The sequence below is a fragment of the Colossoma macropomum genome, unplaced genomic scaffold (assembly GCF_904425465.1).
Source record: "Colossoma macropomum unplaced genomic scaffold, Colossoma_macropomum, whole genome shotgun sequence".
In the NCBI taxonomy this organism is placed as follows: Eukaryota; Metazoa; Chordata; class Actinopteri; order Characiformes; family Serrasalmidae; genus Colossoma; species Colossoma macropomum.
Window position 1 is genome coordinate 707,400 of NW_023495007.1, and position 19,874 is coordinate 727,273.

General features: G+C 39.8%; 1 protein-coding gene across 2 annotated transcripts in view; it reads right to left on the bottom strand.

Moving 5' to 3' along the window:
- The window catches only part of med13a (mediator complex subunit 13a), a 69,053-nt gene that overhangs the window by 20,694 nt on the left and 28,485 nt on the right, over positions 1-19,874 (bottom strand). For both annotated transcript variants that reach the window (XM_036561061.1, XM_036561060.1), the window contains exons 4-9: positions 9,271-9,416; positions 5,911-6,108; positions 5,167-5,361; positions 4,785-4,947; positions 3,698-3,808; positions 870-1,598 (exon numbers count right to left, since the gene is read on the bottom strand). In XM_036561061.1, the coding sequence (XP_036416954.1) occupies positions 870-1,598; positions 3,698-3,808; positions 4,785-4,947; positions 5,167-5,361; positions 5,911-6,108; positions 9,271-9,416 (1,542 nt within the window). The remainder of the gene's footprint in view (positions 1-869; positions 1,599-3,697; positions 3,809-4,784; positions 4,948-5,166; positions 5,362-5,910; positions 6,109-9,270; positions 9,417-19,874) is intronic.

Genomic DNA, 19,874 nt, shown 5'->3' on the forward strand with positions numbered 1-19,874 from the left:
CATGACTGAGGCCAAATTTATATCTTGTAGAGCTGAACAATTTTGAGCAAAACTTCTCACTGTGATTTTTCTGAATGATATTGCTCTTGAGATTGCAATTATTGTCTTTAACTAGAGATCCAGGAATGTTGTCCAGGCAAGAAGACCAGCATTTCCACTTATAATGAATTGAGGCTTGAACACTGAACACAGCTAGAGTGCCAGTTAGTTGTGACTGAGTTGTCATGTACACAATATATAGGTGTTTGGCTACCTTTGACTGGTCTATTTATAGGCAATTAATTAGTTCAGTGTTATTAGGTTATATTTCACCAACAATTTTAGATGCTAAAGCAAACCCATTTTTATAGGTTAACAGTGATGTATTATTGTGGAACATACCTTTATTTTTAAAATGAATTACATTTATTTAAAAAATATTTATTACACAATATAGTAAAAACAGGACTGAACAACATAAAACAATGTATTGTGTGTATGCATAAGCAAATAATTTCTTTAATACATGTATCCCATAAACTCATGCCTGGATCTTAGACACTGCTGGGATTTGGTAAATATTATGAGTCATTTACACTAAGCAGCAGACAGCAGCAAAGAGAGTGTGAGGACCAGGCCCAGAGACTGTGAAGTCATCTGAGAGAGCTGACAAAGGGAGGCAATGCTGCAGGCGGTGCAAGAGAAAACAGAAGCCTGGCAAGGGGGCTGGTGTACATGCTAAGTTAAAGGCTAAACACAAGAGACCAGCTTACTGGCATAAAAGTTATGACCCAACCAACAGCTTGAGAAGAATTTCAATCAGTATACTAGATGATCCTGTATACCACCCACTACTAGTGTGTATACTAACCGTGCAATAAAATACTTACTCAGTAACTGACATATTTCCGTCAACTGCCAGCAAGGCCTCTTCTCTCAGTTTGTCCATAGGTAGAGAGGGTGTAGGGAAATCCAAGTCTTTCCTGCGTGGAAGGTTGAAGAATCTCCAGGGCACATGACTTCCATCATCCTCCAGGCTTACTGCTGCCCCAACATACACTGTGGGCTCCATGGCTTCAGGAAAAGCTGGATGGAAGGGAGGAGCGAGAGAATCAACACGAGGATCATCTGGGCCCTTCTGGGGCAGGAGGCAAGGTTCTGAAGAAGGAGGGTAGAAGTGTTGGCTGTGAGGTGTGGAGGGATTCTTTAGGGCTTCGGAAGGTTCCTCTCCCCGATCACAGGGGTGAGGGCTGAGCGGAGGTGGCTGAGGGGAGCCCACCATTTCTGATGGGCCACCAACACTGCCTGCTGTTCCACCCCCTGTGTGCAGCTGAGGTGGTTTCGGCACAGCGCAGACATCGGAAGGGCGGAGGCCAGGGAATCTGCCCCCGTCCTGACCTCGGAGAGACAACCGCTGTCCTGCCGAGGCTTCTGTTTCCATTGAGACATCGTCGCAGATGGAGCTCCGGTGGTGAAAGGGCGTTTGTGGACGCTTCTGCTGTTTGTCACCCTTTTCAGGCTTCTCTCCTGCTTTGTGCTTGGTGGGCTGCTGCTGCACCTGCCCAGCTGAAACAGCCTGGCCCTGTGTACTGCCCACTCGCTGCTTCAGGGCTTTGTGCCTGAGATATGAGAGGAAAAACATGTTTTAAATAAAGATCAAGTTAATGACCAATTAAGAAGAAAAAGCACACAATAGTCAAGTGTTAAATGAAGACTTTTGCTTTTCTGACATTATCAGGCAATCCTTTAAATAACAAAGATTTAAGTGGGATTTTAGTCAGTCCAGCTGTTCTTCCCTCCCAATGAGAACTCAGCCAATTACTTGCTCATGAACCCCTGACCAAAGGGAGCAAATGTCACAACTGGAATCAAGCCTAAAGCCTAAATTTAGGGTTGACCTTTACACTTCTTTCATTGAGTGTGCCGTTGAGGTACAGGCCTGAAGGACTTAATTAAGTTTACATATGTAAACACAGCAACCACAGACTACTCTGTGGTCGGAGGAGTGCACGCAAACACACTTTCAGAAGAAAGCCCTAACTCACAAAAACCAAAAACACATTCACACTGACACTTTCCAACATTGTCATATAAATAACTAATCAATTATCAATAATTTGATTGTCTATTCTTGGTCATTTGGTTATTGACATTTATCTGCACCCACTTCGCATTTTGTTTGTTGCAGCGTTACATGACTGAAATCTAACAACTGTGGAAAATGACTGCAGTCAGCTTAAATAATTGCAATCACTCGCGAATGCAACTGCGATTAAGCGATTATTGCAATAATTGTGACAGACCTAGTTGCTCAAAAGGGGGTTGTGGAAAGTTTCTTTATTCTAGTTTAAAGAAACAGATCTGCATGTACTATTTCCATCCCAACCCGGTCCACATTGTCTGCCTGTGTTTTTCTCATAAACCTAGACTGCTGTGGGCAGTGGCCATGGCCAGACCTAGGCCTGTTACAATTATAACACAATTGTCTGTTCACAATTATTTTAGATAATCGCAATTATTTAATATAACTGCAATTATTTTCAAACATCATAAGATTTCACAGTCACGCTTTACTGTAACCAGCATAACGTGAGCCGGATGTATTTATTAGTTGGCTTGAGCCCAATTAATGTTTATAAATAAATAAATAAATAAATAAATACAATAAAATCACTTTTCTTCCAACTTTTCTAGGTTTAACTTAGAGTTCTAACTTTTAACTGTGTACTATAACATATTTAGTGGGAACGTTTATTTGTTAAAGAGTAAGGAGCTAGCTAATCAAGAAAGCTAACAAACCAATTTAGGTGGTGTAGACTTTATTAGTTGCACAAACTGAACAATTAAACAATAATCACAGTTAATCCTATAACAATTAATCGTCAGCTAGAATTTAACAATTGTGACAGGCCTTTTTGGACCATGAACCTAATTTAATCCTGTGAAGAACACTCCTTCTGTGTCTCTTTAACTAAAGAATAAAACCCAAATAAACAGAATGATAAATTATAAATTTATATGAAGGTCAGCTGATAGAAAGAATCAAGTGCATAATCAAATGTTAGGGTCACAGGGTGAATGTAGATGACTTTACAAACTGTGCACAAAAAATAAATAAATAAGAATCAGTCATTAATACTGAAAAAGGTGCAACACACCTTAAAGTCACAGATGCTACACATCCCTGAATGCTTGCTAAGTATCCATCAATAGTGCTGGTATTGTTTTTGCACATTGCACATTTAAGTAGACTGCTGCCAGTTGGTGTGAGGTTTAAACAGCCTAAATGCTTAAACAAATCCGCAGTAAAACTGAGAACACAGAAGTATGTCTACAGAGTAAAGATGTCTAATGCTGTAGCAGAAGTCTAAATTACCCAGATAACTTAATATTGCTATTATATTTCCACAGTGGTCTTATAGTCAATGTTATACCAATGGCCTATTTTTCCCCATGTGATGTCCGTATAGTCATTTCTACCAATTCCTTTGTCCTAGAATTGTAGCCATTTGGTCTTCTTGTCTGAGAATTCTGGTTTAGAAAAAATGTTATGGCATAGGCATAACATTCGAAACAGACAGTCGCCAAAATAATAATTCACGCAGGTGAAGGATTTGGTCATCAAAGTAACAACTGTGACCAAATGTTGAAGACATTGTGTCTGTAGTACAGCATGCAGTTTGTGTGTGTGTGTGTGTGTGTGTGTGTGTGTGTATACCTTGAGCAGTTGCAAGTTGTTCTCTGTGTTGATTCAACAAAATCCCAGGAGCCCATTTTCTCCAGCACCTCCTCTTCACTGGTCCCATTGGCTGTGGCAGAGAACTTGCGTCTTAAAAAAAATAATAATAATAAAATTAAAAAATAATAATTTAGTGAGTAAAATCATTTAATGGGTGTGCTCATGAGTGTTTGTGATTGTTCTTTTTTCAAGTAAAAATCTACTTATGCTGGATTAAAGCCACTGTCTTACTCTTTTTCAAGATTTTGTGATGTTTTTAATATTAACTGGTAGAAAAACAACGACACTAGTGGAGAGATTTTTAAAAACTTTTTTTCCTACCATTTTCTTCTGTTCGATCTGAGTTGGGCAAGACTGAATTTGGTGACATTATATCAGCCTAAGTATCAATCACAGTTAGCAATATGTATACTTCAGCTACTCGCGTGTTCTTTTCTCTCGCAAAGTCACTACTCCTCTGCTGCTCCAACTCCCAGTCAAAACTCTGAAAAGTAGGTAATTTATCCCTTTCTAACTTTGTTATTAGTAATTTTAAGGAAGCTTCATTACACCACTGGCCCAGTCGCTGCTTCCTACTTGCGGTAGCCACCTGTTGCAGGATCAATAAGTGATTAACTTCATTTACGAGACCACAAGAGATAACGGTCCACCTTAACAGCAACAAAAAGCTAATATGTTAGCAACTCCCCTAACATCAAGGTTTATTTGCCCACAGCTGTACTTTGTAGAGGTGTGGGACACAATAAGGCAAACAAGACATTTCTCCACAGTGTCTGCAAATATGACCATCCCAGTTCATAACGGGGGCTTGTGTGACCTCAGTTTCAGAAGCATGGTCCAGCAGTTAGCTGGCTAGCTATAGGTTACAGATAAAACGTTAGTGCTGAGCGGCAGCTCGTAATCCACTATTAAATTGTATTAATTTACATATTTCTTGAATATAACACTGGTAAATGCTTTTTCCACAGCATATCTTTTCTACTGATACAAAAATGTTAATATCTGAAACCATGTTGATAGGGATTTTAAAGATTGTGTTGATCTGAGCACATGCAGCAGCACGTACTTGTTCAGCGCTCGATTGATGTTGCACTCCTGCCAGACGTGCTCCACCACCTGGCTGGCCATCCTGCGTGGAATCTTGCCTCCATGGTGACTCGTGTTGTCTACACTGAAGCCATCAACTGCTGATGGCAACCGCATCCACTTCTGTGCAGAATGAGAGTCGACTGGAATAGAGGACAGAAAACACAAACACAAACACAGGCAGTTTGAGACCAAAGGAATGAGAGAAACAGAAACAATGATGAATAAAGCATTACATTTCATGAGATCTGATTAAGACAATTCTGCATAACAACTTGGATCACATTTGAAAACAAACCCAAAAATATAATTTGAAATATTACACTTTAGTGTTGACTAAAGCAAAAGACAAACACGTGTACCTGTCTGGGCCTCCTCTGGTGAGGTGGGAGGGGTAAGTGTGACAGAGGAGATGGCAGGGTCTCTGTTTGAAGCAGGCACTTGGTGGCCACCCGAACAGACAGCAGTGCAATGTGAGGACCCAACAGGTGTTACTGTGGGAATATCTGACTGCGGGACCAAGACCAGGCAGGCAGGATACACCATGCGCACACCACCTGAAAACACACACAAATTAGTGTACAACATTTAGATGCTATCTAAAGAATGCTGTCACTTATGATCACTAATATCATGTAGTTGAAAAGTAAGTTAGTGAATGAATAATGATGAAAGCCGGAATACTGAGCTGAGATCTGGCTCAGACTCAGATTCTAGATCCTATTTTACCACTTATATCCAATCTCTTCAGTTTGACTCAGAGATAAAGCACAGTGTCATCTCCACTTTGTTTTGTTAATTGGCCATAGATGCTCAAACTAGGGTTGACATTTTATTTGCATCCTGTGTATCTGTGCATGCACAGATGTGGCAAGGGCTTTGGCAAAGTACATTCAGCTAAAAATCAGAGTTTATTTTAAATTCAATATCTGAATATCCCTACATATTCCTTACTTATTTCTGACACTAATGCATGTGTCAAATTGTCTTCATCTGACTTATCTTATTAATAAGAAACATGTAAAGAGACTGTTAACTGTCTTATTCACAGTTTACTGATAAACACTAAAGTGACTCAGGAGGAGAGATAACCAGAGTCTTCTTACCAACGAGCACCTCCACAGCAGCCAGAGAGTCATCTTCCCAGTCAATGTCCTCCATCTTGTCCTCTGAACTATCCTTGGAGCTGGGGCTGATTGGGTAGAACTGGTTCCATTCCTCAATGAGCTTCTGCGTGGGCGGGTCTGACAGCTTAAAGGACTGCCCCGTCAGTGTCCCGTTCAGACCAAAGGGACTCAGAATCACTGGACAGAAAAAGAAAAAGATGCCATACACATTAAGTCCTCACATTTGTCTCCTATACTCTGTCTCGTCAACTTTGATCACACTGGCCCCTCTTTCATTTCATTCTCATTCACTGATATACACATATTGTAACTGCCAAAGAGTGCTCATTTATGGCCCATAAATGGACCCAAATAAACAGTAAGAGAGGTGCCTGAGGAACGAGAGAGCACAAGTCAGATAGAGGTAGTTTCACCTTTGCTGGCTTTGTGTTCAGCAATCAATACAATTTTTCTTCGATTTACAAAAATCTGCATTAACCAAGAAATAATACATGCTTGTTCTTCAGCTTTTCCAACAAACCAGCTTGCCTTACAGCAAACAGGCTTGTCTTGTTCCTTGTGTAAAATTAAAAAACTACTTCTGTGAAAAAATTCTCTCCCCCTCTTGCCTAGTTATTGATCCATGGTCAGCTGGATAAAATTGAGCTTTCAGAACGAAGAGAGGAGACAAAGGGAGACGAATCATCCTGAAGGCCTTCCATTAGTGCAGTCATTCTGTGGCCTTCCAGACACTAATCCATAACCCATGAGTGACAGAAAGGTGAAGCTGGATACATTCCTTTTGCATGGAAAGGGATAGAAGGGTGGGTGAAATGTACACTTTTCACTACTACAGTTTTTGGGTGGCTTACTGCTGCCAGAAACCTGGGGTGTTAATTTAATAATTACTTTAATACTACATAATACTGATATATATATATATATATATATATATATATATATATATATATATATATATATATATATATATATATAAAATAAAAAAAGAAAATATGTCTATATATTTGCCTTTGCCTAATGTGGTGAAACTGACTAGGTTAGACTACTGCATGCGGTGCATCACTGAACAAAAAATATCAACAGCATTTGTTCTGAGTTGTGACTGAAGAACATCTTTACGTTACTAGGTTCACGCCATTAACAACAAGCAAAAAACACTAAGCTTAAAATCACACATAATGCACACATGACTGCTAACTGCTGCTTGCCAGCTGGTATAAAAGGCTACACTAAATAACACAGGTGCACAAGCCAGTGGTGCACTGCAAAAATGCAGTGGTTCCTACTTATAGTTTGAAATGCACTTTGCTGTGCTCTCAAAACAGAAAAATTCACAAATAAAAATTAAAAAGGTTCAATACACTTATTTACAGCAGTGACGTCCACCACCACAGTTTTGCAGTGATCGCTACAGCTTGTAACAATAAAAGCTTTCAGTCATTATAAGACATATCATGGAAATCCATTTGAACTCCTTTTTTTAAGCCTGTTCCTGACCCTGTGCACCCTACCCTCTTACTAGAGGCATGAAGACTATTGCTCTTGACCTATGGCATTTCTAATACCGGACCTGTTTACAGAAATGATGTGAGCGGCACGCACAACACCAGAGGCACGGCAACCCAGACCAGACACACCAAAACAAACACAATTCTCACGGGCAACAGAGCTCAGGGGCAGAGGAGCATTTTTTTCATATCTGACAACTTTCTGATTACACAAGACAACATGCCCTGAATCTGTGTGGCTGCCGATTCACAGTCTCATCATCATGCGTCTGTGACGGCACCAGTGAGACATGCACACCACTGACACAAAACAGCGCTAGCTGTGGATGGTAGAAGCATTTACAAACATTAGCCTGTGAACTTTTATTTTTGGAGCAAATTTCATTGCCTTGCCAGCAGAGCTTCAGCAGTGTCCCACAAAATTGAAAAAAAATTTGCTGCTGCTCTGTCCCTCACTCACTCCCCCTCTCTCTGTGTCATTTATACTCAGATCAGTTAAGTGAGCTCAGTGTTCACTGCTTTCACTCTGGGCTCTTCTATGAGGTCACATTTCAGAGATGACCATCATTAAACTGGGTCTGTCGGGGATGGGGGGGGGGGGAATTCAGGCAAATGAGTGAGCCAAAGGGGGGTCAAAGAAAATGACAAATATTCATAAACTGACACATTCATAGTTCCATATCAAACAATTCTGCTCAAAATTACCTGAAATAAATTAATCAGTTTCACTTCATCTCTCCATCACCATCAGAAAGCTTCTACCTCAAACTAAACATACATTCTGCATTCAGTCAGAACAATTTACACTTTGACAATTTGCTATGAAGTTTGCTATAAAGTCAGGAGGGTGGAGGGTAAGACACGTGGCAGAGCTGGTTAATAATGTCTACAAGCAAATGCAACAGGCTGAAGTAGTAGTCTGCATTACATGAATCCAAACCAGTCTAGACTAAATTCAACAACATTCTTTCACCACCATACAACTCTAACCTCTCCCAGACAAGACAGATCAAATCTGCCAAACGGGGTAAAATCACGTCACTGTCTAAAGACCAGACGAACTGGAAAAGGGGAGGCACTGAGGGAGTCCATCTGACAACTGTAAGGCAAACATGGTGATATTTGTAGCAATGAACTTGTCTTCCTTCCCCTCCTCTTCCTGTCTCTCTGGGCAGCATTGAGGGTCCGTGCTCTGCCCCTCCCTATTGTACTTATGCTGTTAAAGAGGAACTGTTCAACATGGAGTCTGCTGTGCTGCCTCTGGGCTTGACTAATTACACCAGCATTCTCTCTGATCAGAACTGGCTGGTGGGCAGAAAGAAGTGGAGGGACAGAAGAGAGGAGTGAAAATGGAGGACATAGAAAAGGAACGTAAAAGAGTGCAGATATAACAGAATGCAATGACATAATTAAGAGTAGGAAGAGAATATCTGTGAAAGAAAAAGAGCAAGAAACATGGAGAAGAGGAAGGAAGAGGCCATGATCTAATGAAGACTGGAACAAATTAATTAACTGGGGGGAAAAAAGGACAATGTGAGAAGAGGATGAAGCACCCATTTTATGAATATTATAATGTGGGTTCTCACGTTTTTGAGGATTTCTCAAACACTGGAGGATTACCGCATGCTATTCAGAATAACAGTCATATTCACAAACCACTGTGGACAATTACTATTACTGGTAAAAAATTGTCACATGTTAAAGCTATTCTTGAGTCTTCTGGCAAAGCAGACTGGAAGAAACAACCTAAAGGCATAAGAGGGAGTAGAGTTGGGCTTCTAGGATGTGAAGGCAATAGCATGTAGATAGAGACTGCCAGTTAGACACTGACCTTGGAAGGGGCTGGACGCTTGCTGGGCCAATGTCAGGTGCTCCTCACTCAGGTGGTACACGGGCTGATGCTGGTTGATCTCCACACTGGTACACACATTGCTGTCTCCATGTAGAAAGAAGCTGAAGGAGCAGGAAAGGTGCTCGCTGTAGACAGAAAGAGAGAGTATAAAGTTCAGCTTTTTTAACATTATGTACACATTACATTATATGCAAGATATCTTACACTACAGTGCATGCTAGAGAGATGTCCCCAATTATCTATGAATTCTGCTGGTCTGTCTAATCCAAACAAGCATCTTAGATGCAAAAATGCAGCATTTTTGTGGCCCAGCATACTTGGAGAAAAAGCACAAGCACTTCAGTGATCGCAACTATGCACACGTCAAACTGACTACAGTGAGCTTTGTAAGGTCAGAGGATTCTGGTATGCAATTTGAACATGTCCAACTGCTTTCTCATGGATACTCAGCAACACGTCATGAGGTGCTGTGTATGTAATGACAAGGGTAGGAAAAAAAAAGAAGGAAAGATGTAGGAAAAAAAAGATAAAAAGATAAATAAGACAAAGAAGAGCATGAACATAACATACTGTCTACAAGTCTTAAAGGCTATAGAAATACTATTCAAATATTTAAAGACCATTCTCCAGGAAACACTTACACATTAGCCAGAAGCAAACTTTACATCCAACTTAACACCAACACCAATGATGGCACTTTCTAAATTGGCAACATGCTTCAGAAGTACACCATGCAGTAGTCTTACTTCTTTAGATCGTTATGCAAGATGATCTAATTGCTGTCAGTGGCCACTGGCCAGCCATACACTCCTTTTTATCACTTTGTCTCAACTGATACCAATATCCTCCTTAAGCTTGTCATAGAGCACATGAGGCCAGTCAAGCAAGAGAGAACAAGGCAGATCAAGGGATGAAAATGGAAAGGAGCAGTTGGGGGAAAAAAGAGAGAAGTGATAAAGTGTATAGGTGTCCCAACACACTTGTTGCCAGCTTAGCGAACTTGTTTTATACTGATGTACTTCAGTAATTCATCTTCCCACTAGACACATGTCTGCGTAGCAGTTCAGAGCCTGCTGACGTTTCAAATCAAGTCCCTAATGTGACACAGACACCAAGAAGAATGGTCAACTGTAGCAAAACTGGAGAAGTGAGAAAATTTTTACTTTAGCTTCAACTCATATTTAAAGACTGCATACTTTTGAAAATCCTTATCAAAACAAAGACACCACACTGGTGATGCAAGGGTTGATTCACACCTGCAAGTGGTTTACTCACAGTGGAATGGATTCAGGTTGAACAGGTTCACTTTGGATCAGGCTAATCAGACAGACAGTGGTAAAATGACAAAAGAGCATTTAAAATTATTTATTAGGTGTATTCCAAATCAGGTCAGGCTAATTCAGACTAGCTACTGAAATCAGACAAAGTGAATACGAACTCAAGCATCACTAACTCATTTAACAAGCAACACACATTTTAAGGATTACGACACATCTGCTACTTCAACAAGACTACAGCCCAAATTCGACAGACTAAAAAGGACAACTGCATCCAATAATGTACTTACTGTTTTCTGACCACATCTGATTATACTAATTTAGCCAAAAAATTAATTGACCAGTTTGTGATTAGGGCTGTCCCCAACAAAGGATCATCTTTGTAACTCAATTTAACTTGAAGCTTTACTTTTGTTGTGTTATTTAAAGTATTTTTACGTTTGTTCATTATTTCTGTTTTCCTTTCTGTTTTAGTGAGAAACATCATCTTCTCTTCAACATTTTTCAGAAAGAGCGGACTCTGAATCAGGCACTGGCTTGATGACGTGCAAGAATATGCCTGTCTAATAAAGCAAAACTCAGTATATTTAATGCCTCACTTTTTTAAAGTAGTAGAAAATACTGGACATTGAGCCATGGTAAGTAAATTCGTGTGGCAGAGTTTACACTTGATATGTGCCCATATGGAGGACTTTCAAGGCTGAGGGGGAACAGAGATGAACTGGAGAAGAGTCACAGTTGGAGGGCAGGTGAGAGAACAACTCCAACACCTCTGCAAAGTAGGATTTTCCTGAATTTTCTGCCCTAGTCTGTTTATCTGAGCCAAGGAAGGAGGAGACAGTTGTAGCTGGGGTAACTTTAATAATTATAGTGAGGTTTTGGTTTTGAGTTTGCAGTGTGGGAGCAAGAGGAGGGAGCTTTAACATATGTGGGAGGAAGACAGGGTTGAACTTGTTGTTCTTTGTGTGTAATAAAGGAGGTGTAGAGCCTATCTGCTTTCTTTGACTTGGAACGTGTGGGCTTGGCTTACACTGATGTCTAGCAGATGTGTTGCTGGGAAAATCTACTGTAGTACAAGTACTAATTTCCACATTGTACTGTATTCAATGTTACACACAAAATGGGCAGTAGGAAACTCTTTCAGTAACACAGGGCAAAATGGTCAACAAAGCTTAGCCACAGATAAACTAATACTGCATTTAGGCTCTCTTCAGCAACATGACACGTACATACCCCTCTTCATATCACTACCCTGGTCTCTAAAGAATTGCTGTTGCTAGAGAGACTACTTGGCTGCATCTGCCAATGTATTATAGAGGGCTTGTGTTTTCTTGTCTTTGTGTGTGTGAAAGCAAGAAACACTGAATATAATACCTAGGTAGTCACAATATGGCGTGTCACAATACACATATATATTTTTTTGGATATGGGGCTTGCAATTCGATTAGGTTATGTGAATCAAATACAGTTAGATTTTATACTATAAAAATATTTATGACAGGCACACAATGCAGAAAAAGGTTTCCAAAGCTCTAAATAAAAAAAAAATAAATACATAAAATAAAAAATAACAACTCAGATACTTCTAAATGGCCCAACAAAATCCCTATTTATACTTGGTGTGTATCAAAATTGGTCTTTGATAAAAATTACTTGCTTGTGGTAACTGACACCAGACACTGCTCTTGTTTTGACAATTTGTTTTTTGTTGAATTTGTTGTTGAGACTTCTGTGCAATTTTCTTTTAAACATCTGTTTTCTGTTTTGTTTATTTGTTTTTTTTTCTGCCCTGGTGGTGAGAAGCAAATAACTTGTACTTAAAGGCCATTTTCACTGCAAATAAACAAAGATTGGTCTCCGACTTCTGCACATGGCCATATCACATAGCGAAAATTGTCATGTTACACCCCTTTTAAATATGAGGCCTTTATTTTTATTAGCTTTTTGATCATGTGTTTTTCAGTATATGCATAGTGCAAGTCTGCACAAGTGCATATTTGCAAACGAGCATTTTTCTACATTTACCAGTGTGTACATGTGCACATGCACATACGAGTATTTGTCTGCAACATAGGTAAGGTTTAAGGTAGGATAAATTTAGCACCATAGCTGCAGTCTGCCAGCTGTCTGGCCTGATCCTGTGCTGTCCTACTTAACAGCAACCACCTCATACAAACACATACACACCTCCGCTTTCTGCTGCCACCCAGCGAAGGAGGGGGCCATTTACCTCATAATGACCACATGCATGGCCTATTCTTGGCACGCACTGTGGGTAAACATATCATTTCCTTCTTAAATGATTAAAATAAATACAGCTGTTGAAAAGTAACAAGTGCTTAATAACATCTTACTCACATTTTTGCTACACTATAAGTGCACTCTAAAAATGTAATAGAACATTAGTAGCAATTGTGAGGATTTCTGTGTGATAGGACTGAAGAAAATGTGTAGAGTGGAGCAATGCTATGCTTTCTTTCACACATGCACTTGCCCTTCAGCTGGGCCTCTCGCTCCCCTGGCCATAAATGAGCACGCCTGGCTCACTCTCTCTCCAAGCACACACACAGGCTTCAGTAACAGGATCCCAGGATGTTCCTCATCTCGCTGCTGCCTCTCTACACAGATTTATCATCTCATATGACAAGTGCATGAGAGAGAGAGCGAGAGTAGGAGAGCATGTGCGAGAGAGAGAGAGAAGGCGAGCAGTGTGTGACCTGTATGAGAAGAGTGACATAAGCATTTCTAACACTCGCGGGAGCTCAGAGTTAGACATGTAGTGACTTCGGCAAGTCATGAGAGAAGACTGACGAAACACTGACGTAACAAAAAGAAGTCACACACACTCACTGCTTGTTTTCTCTCACAGACATCCACACACAGAACTAGACAGGATTTCTGCTTTTAATGTCTCATGCTTCCTTGCTCAGAAGTAAAATCAGCAGTGCTGGCCTCTGTGCTGTTTGTAAACTCACAGTTGGTACTGCAATAGCTGATGGTGGTTGGTCCTAAATGTTATCACATCTCCACTTGGTTAGGCAGTAGTGGGATAGTGTCACGTTAAGCAGTGATGGGGACACCATGCACAACACAGAGGTTTACCATACTAATACCTCCAAAGCCAGCATAAGAGTGTGAGTGTTCGAGTTACATACCGACCCAGAAAACTCCTTACCAAACCACAGCAGCACACTGAGGTTAAGAGTTTAGAAAGAGATACATGGAGGGAGGGAAATATTACTGTACATTTATACTAAAGATTTAAAACGTGATCTTTAACTGTTTCTTTTTTTTTTTGTTATTCTAACCACTGCGTTTTGTGTTCAAATTTACCAGTTCATTCGGCATTGAACACAAGTGGCACAACTCAAAAAGACTTTTCTCCATCATTGGGGGATCACAGGTTCAGATCCCAACAGCGCTGTGACTAAAAAAAAACCTAAAATATATCAGCCAATGTATCCCACTCTGTTTTGTAGTACAGTGGATCGTTTCTCCTTACTCAGCGTCTGTCTGTCTCCAACTGGAGCTGCTAGCTGCTTTCCTTGCAGAGTGCTGCAGCGCTCACAGTGCGGCTTTGCTCCGTCTAGCCTCTCTTAGCAGTTAGCTAGGGGATAATAGCTCAGTGCATGCATGCCCACCTACCATAGTCTCACAAAGTCCTGTGGGAAACACTGTATCAGCAATATTTTCAACTACACCAATAAAACCATGAGTAGTACATATCAGCTAATTTTATAAGTCAACTAATATCAGTCAAGCCTTTATCGGGACTAGTTCCAATTTAATAAGATCGTCAATTTCAGCAGGACCTTAAATGGTGTAAATACTGCCTTTGCAACCCATCTTGCTCCACAACTGACGAGTACCTGTCCTGCCTTTCTACTTCATTGGACAATTAATATCTAAAGGACAATCTGTGCGCTTTTTTAAGTGGCTTTGGCCTAAAGCCCTAGATACACTACATGACTTTGAAAGTCATAACAGACGATAAAAAGATCACCCATTAAAGACTTGGGAACACAAACTACACAACTCACAGAATGATGCTAAACCAAACCGAACACACACATTCTCTGGTGATGTTTTCACTACTATTTGCACTGACACAGTAAAGAGGCATCATATTTAAGTGAGGGGTCATGGATGTAGGGATGTTAGTGTCGTAATTTTTAGGAGCATTAGATGTACATGTATTCTAGTGTGCTCATGCCCTAAACTCATCAAAAAGCTTTGCTCCAAACAAGTCTGTTTTACTTGCTGTATTTTCTTATTTCGCATTCCGTTTTCACTTGCTGCTGGAGCATTCCATTCAAACTGTCACTAACTAGTATATCACTACTAGATTGCGTTCAGACTCGCATTTAAAAAAAAAAATAAAAAAATTGAAAAAAAAAACCCCAACTGTCTGATATAATCCAACTAATCTGAACTTGATTGGGAGGCAAAAAATCTAAATCTGTGACCCTCGCACAGTACTCAATTTTCTCTTCCAACTGACAAATGTGACTTCCCCTAAATCTGCAGACTAGAGCCATTCGACACAGACTCTGTGCTAAAATTAGGGTAAAAGCTGTGTAATGTAACCTCAGATTAAGACAAAGGTCTAAGACCTGTCCAAAATAAATTGCACTGGCTATTTTGGTTACTACTAAGACTCTAGGGTCCACACAAGAGCTCTCTGCACCACAGTGGCTCTTCAGGGACAAAAAAGAAACACTACCATGGTGAAAAACATTCAAAAGCTACTTACGAAATCCAGCCTACCGCCAGGGATACAAGTATGTAGGGTAATGTTTACTGACCTTCCTCTGATTTTAGTCATGTCTGAATCCACCTGGTCAGTCAGATTCACATACTGCACACTCTTGAAACAGCAAAAACCTTACGCCTACTATACAACGAACTGTACAGATATTCCCAGGTTATGTTAATACAATGTGAAATGTCATGTCAGTAAAATGTTTTGAATTTTTTTTTCTTAAGAATTGAGGCAATCAAAAGAGGCGCTTACTTCTGTTTTCTGTGGCCGAAACAATCTTATGTCTCCTCCTGCCTCAAGTGTGCACGTGCAATGTTAACTGTTGGCTGTAAATTCCTAAGCTAATCACAATGCTAATGACCAATTGCATTCAGTTAAGACAGCTAGATGGTTAGGGTATGTGTGTATATATAGTAACCGCTAAATTCAGTGTTGACACTGTAATTTTAGCTGAGATTTCTTATGCTGCATGAACCAGTCACAAATATTACACACATCCTCTGGTAAAATTAAATGACCCAATCTTCCCATGGAAAACTAATCCTGTCCAAATAGAAACAGAGCCAGACATATCTAGACTTTCTTCTTTCACTAATGAAGAATACTGATAGGGCCCAGATTCATGTATATTTACTACAAACGGTACACATTTGCAGTATATAAATTAGATAGATGCTGAGTGTCAAAGCCAGAAGAAAGCACTCTAGTAGGCTGGCTGTTTGTGTGGGTGCGTGGATGCTTCTCAGTGGCTACATGAAAAGCTGAGTGCAAGAGAGCTGCACGCTGGAATTTGGTGATGTCAGAAAGCAGGAGAGCATTCATAACAGCAGAAAATGAATGAAGAGAAACCCCTCACTCGCAAAGCTCAGTCTCAGTTTACAGACATTACAGTCACAGAATGTGCGGTGTGTGAGCTTAAAGAAAACTTTATTGCTTCTTTACACAACAGGCCTGTTCCACATCCCTCTCTCTCTCTCTGGCCAGGTTTCCATTCAAACGTTTTGCAAATGTTACGCGCATTTACAAAATTTCTGCAGAAATAAAAGCTAAATAAGTCTAAATAAGTGTTTCCATCCACTACAGTTATGTAAAGAACCTTTAGATGACATAGGCTACCACTATTATAGGCTGCATTGAAACGAGCAAGATGGAGAGATTTAATTCAGTTTTTGCTTTAAGTACAATTATCTAAGCTATCTTTTTTGGATTGTTTGCAGCTCAGAGACGGCGGGCAGGATGAGCAATGGCCCATCTAATGAGGGCTGAAATCTCCATGCCATGACGTCCACCTTGCATCTGGGTATGCAAACGCATCAGACAATTCAGGAAGCACAATGTCCAGAGCCAGTTTTCAAATGAGCTTTGGATTAGGCATTTCAGAATGCCGAAAACAACCTTCAAAAAAAGCTATGCAGCACAACTGGACCATCATCTCTCATTTACAGCTTGATACGCCATCGAAAAACCTTTATCCATCACGTTTTTTTCGCATTTTAGCTTTAGCGATATTCTAACTTTTCCACCTCGTCATAAAACTAGCATAAAACTCTTTTTTAGATATTTGGGTATTTTTTGAATTTTGGGATTTTTCCATTCAAGTTATTCTTTTAAAAGTTACAAAAAATTTGATGGATGGTAAACCCACTTCTGTCTGCCTACAATACAAACACACTCATACACAAATGGCCACAGCTACATATGTGAGACATTGGTAACTACATATTTTGCTTCACAGACTCACAAATTAGCTGATACACTAAAGTTTACTCTTGTTCCTTTTACATATGAAGTTAAACACCTATTAAGTCAAAATGTACTGTAACCAGTGAGCTCTTGGGTGAAGGGGTGGGCACCCAACTTACAACAATTAAATAAACTCAAGTTAATTTTTATATATATATATATATATAGCGGCAAGCGGCAATGAGTGGGTTCAAGCATGCGACAGCAGTATGGGCCCTTCTGCAGGTTTAGCCCATTAGGCCTAAAAAGGCCTCAAGCTTTTCGTTTAGCCCATTAGACCTAAAAAGGCCTCAAGCTGTGGGTCTTATTTATAGGCAGAGTGAATAGAACTGAAAGGAAGTCAGTTCATCAAAAGGCCTTCAGTTGCCATAAACAACGATCAGAGGTCTGTAAACACATTATAGGTTTATATTCATATGTACTGATCTACACTGCTTTGTAGAACATCCAAGAGGTTGTCAACATAGATGTCAAAACTACATGACTAATGGCAGCATTTCTCACATAGTAGCACTTGCACAGTGGATTGGTTCTATATTTAAGCCATTGATTTCACGTAGGCCATAATGAGGCCCAATGCACTCATAAGAGGCCCTATTGGTGTAGAGGAGCTCAGTGAAAGTGGGTCAGAATTAGTGAAAAGGCCACAATATGGTTTCATTCTTGATCAGGGACCATATCCAAAGAGGTTCACCAAGTTTTGGTCAGAATGACCTTTTGACCTTTGTATAATAAGCCTTTGTATAGTGAAATCTTTGAATGAATAAGCCAAAATAAAAGACAAGCAGTGCAATTTTTGTCATAACATGTAATTAGAAAGTTGTTCATGAGAGTGAACTGAGGCACACGGCACCATTTGTTTATCTGTCGACCTTGTAATAACATTGTAATAGCATTTTAACTGATTTTTAAGTGTTTTTGAGTGCTAAAGCGCCCCCTAAAGGCCAATCTGGACCAAAATTGGCAGACACCATTAGTTTGGACATGATCTGACCAATGATTGTTGAGTTATAGTTAATCAAGTTAACAATGCCATGGTCGCAGTAATTAATTGATTGATCCACATGACCCTGAGTAGAAAAGTCAACATGTTTTTGATAATTATTTACCTACACATGCCAAAGAATTTTTCCAGACCAAGTTTGAAAAGATTGGATCAAAATCCAGGGACTAGTTTAAAAAGTAGGCTTTTTAAACAGTTACCGATTACAAAAATACTATGCAGTTTTGTAATAAATATGCATTTGTAAAATTACTTGGAATAACGTACTACATATGATACACAAGGATGTTCAAGCAAACTTGTAATAAAATAGTAATAATATGTTCATTTTTATGAATAGCGCCCCCCAGTGGTCAAATTTTTTCAAACTTGATTGGTTGTTAGAAAGTGGCTATATGTAGAGATCATTCAAGTTTCATGATGATTGGTCAAAGTTAAGCCTGTCAAAAGCCTGCTAAATGCTGATTGGCCGATGGCGACGATATACTTCAATGAATCAAATTGTCCTTAGGGATTCACTTATAGTCTGGCCAACAGATGGTATCTGCAAAGTTTCAGCCTGATTGGATCTACGGATGCTGAGAAACAGCCATGTAGCATTAACTCCGCCCCCTAATGACATATGCGCACAAAAATCGAATGGCTACCTCAGAATCTTCTCCCAAATGTGTCTGTCAAGTTTTAATTTTTTGGCTGAAGGGTTGTTGAGTTACAGAATTTTAAATTAATTCTGAATTATTTTGAATTTATCCAGAAGGGTTCATTTGCATATGGCAGCCATGTTGTTTAGAAAAGACAAAATGTTTTTGATAATTATTGAGGTTCAGGCTCTTCTGAATTTTTTGACACCAAAAACATGAGGATCGAGCAAAAATTGTAGGACTAGTTCGCAAAAGTAGGTTTCGCATATTATGCAAATTAGCTCAAAATCTAAGTGGGTGGAGCTAAACGGTCCAAATGGCAAAAGGTGTTTGGTTGGACCCAAGGAACTAGGAAAAAAATGTGTCGTGTCTGGCAAAAATCTGATTTAGGAGTTATAGACCCAAACGCGTTGACCTACGCTATAGCGACCCCTTGTGACCGACTGGGCTGATTCCTTGCGCTTGAGTAGCGGGAGGGACGACTACCTATTGACCAAGTTTCAAGTCTCTAGGACTTACGGTTTGGGCTGTGCATTCCGTTTCAGGGAAGAAAAAGAATATGAAGAAAAATCTTGACAATTACAATAGGGTTCAACGCATTGCATGCTTGAACCACTTTATTACTGAAGTAAGCTCTGGGTGGAAGCTACCCTTTGACAGCGATATAGGACCAGCTCCCACTACTTAGCTGCCAAGTTCATCCCCTGCTCTTGGTAACACTGGGGGACATCACTGACTAGTAAGGCTGTTAGCTGTGATGAGAAATAAAAAAGGAATTTCCTCCTTGTTTTTTATCCAAAATTCAAATATTAAAATATTAAATGCATTTTTTTAAGATGATCAAATGTAAGTAAGCTACATAACTAAAACTATCAATCATTCGCAAAAGGTCAGCATTAAAACAACTTATTCGCAAAATGAGGGCCACAAGATGGCTGTAAAATAAATGGTACATAGGCCTACACTGCTCACAGCTGCACATTAGACGCCCTTTTTCATGCGGATGTCACATTGAGCACAACCAATCTACAATTGTGTAGTCTAAGTACAGGTAGAGATGTGGACCATGTGTCGAGTAAATCCAATCAAACATGCTGTTTGGTGTTTGTGAGAAACACAGGAATAGAAAGCAGTGCCTGCTTTCACTTCCATAAAAT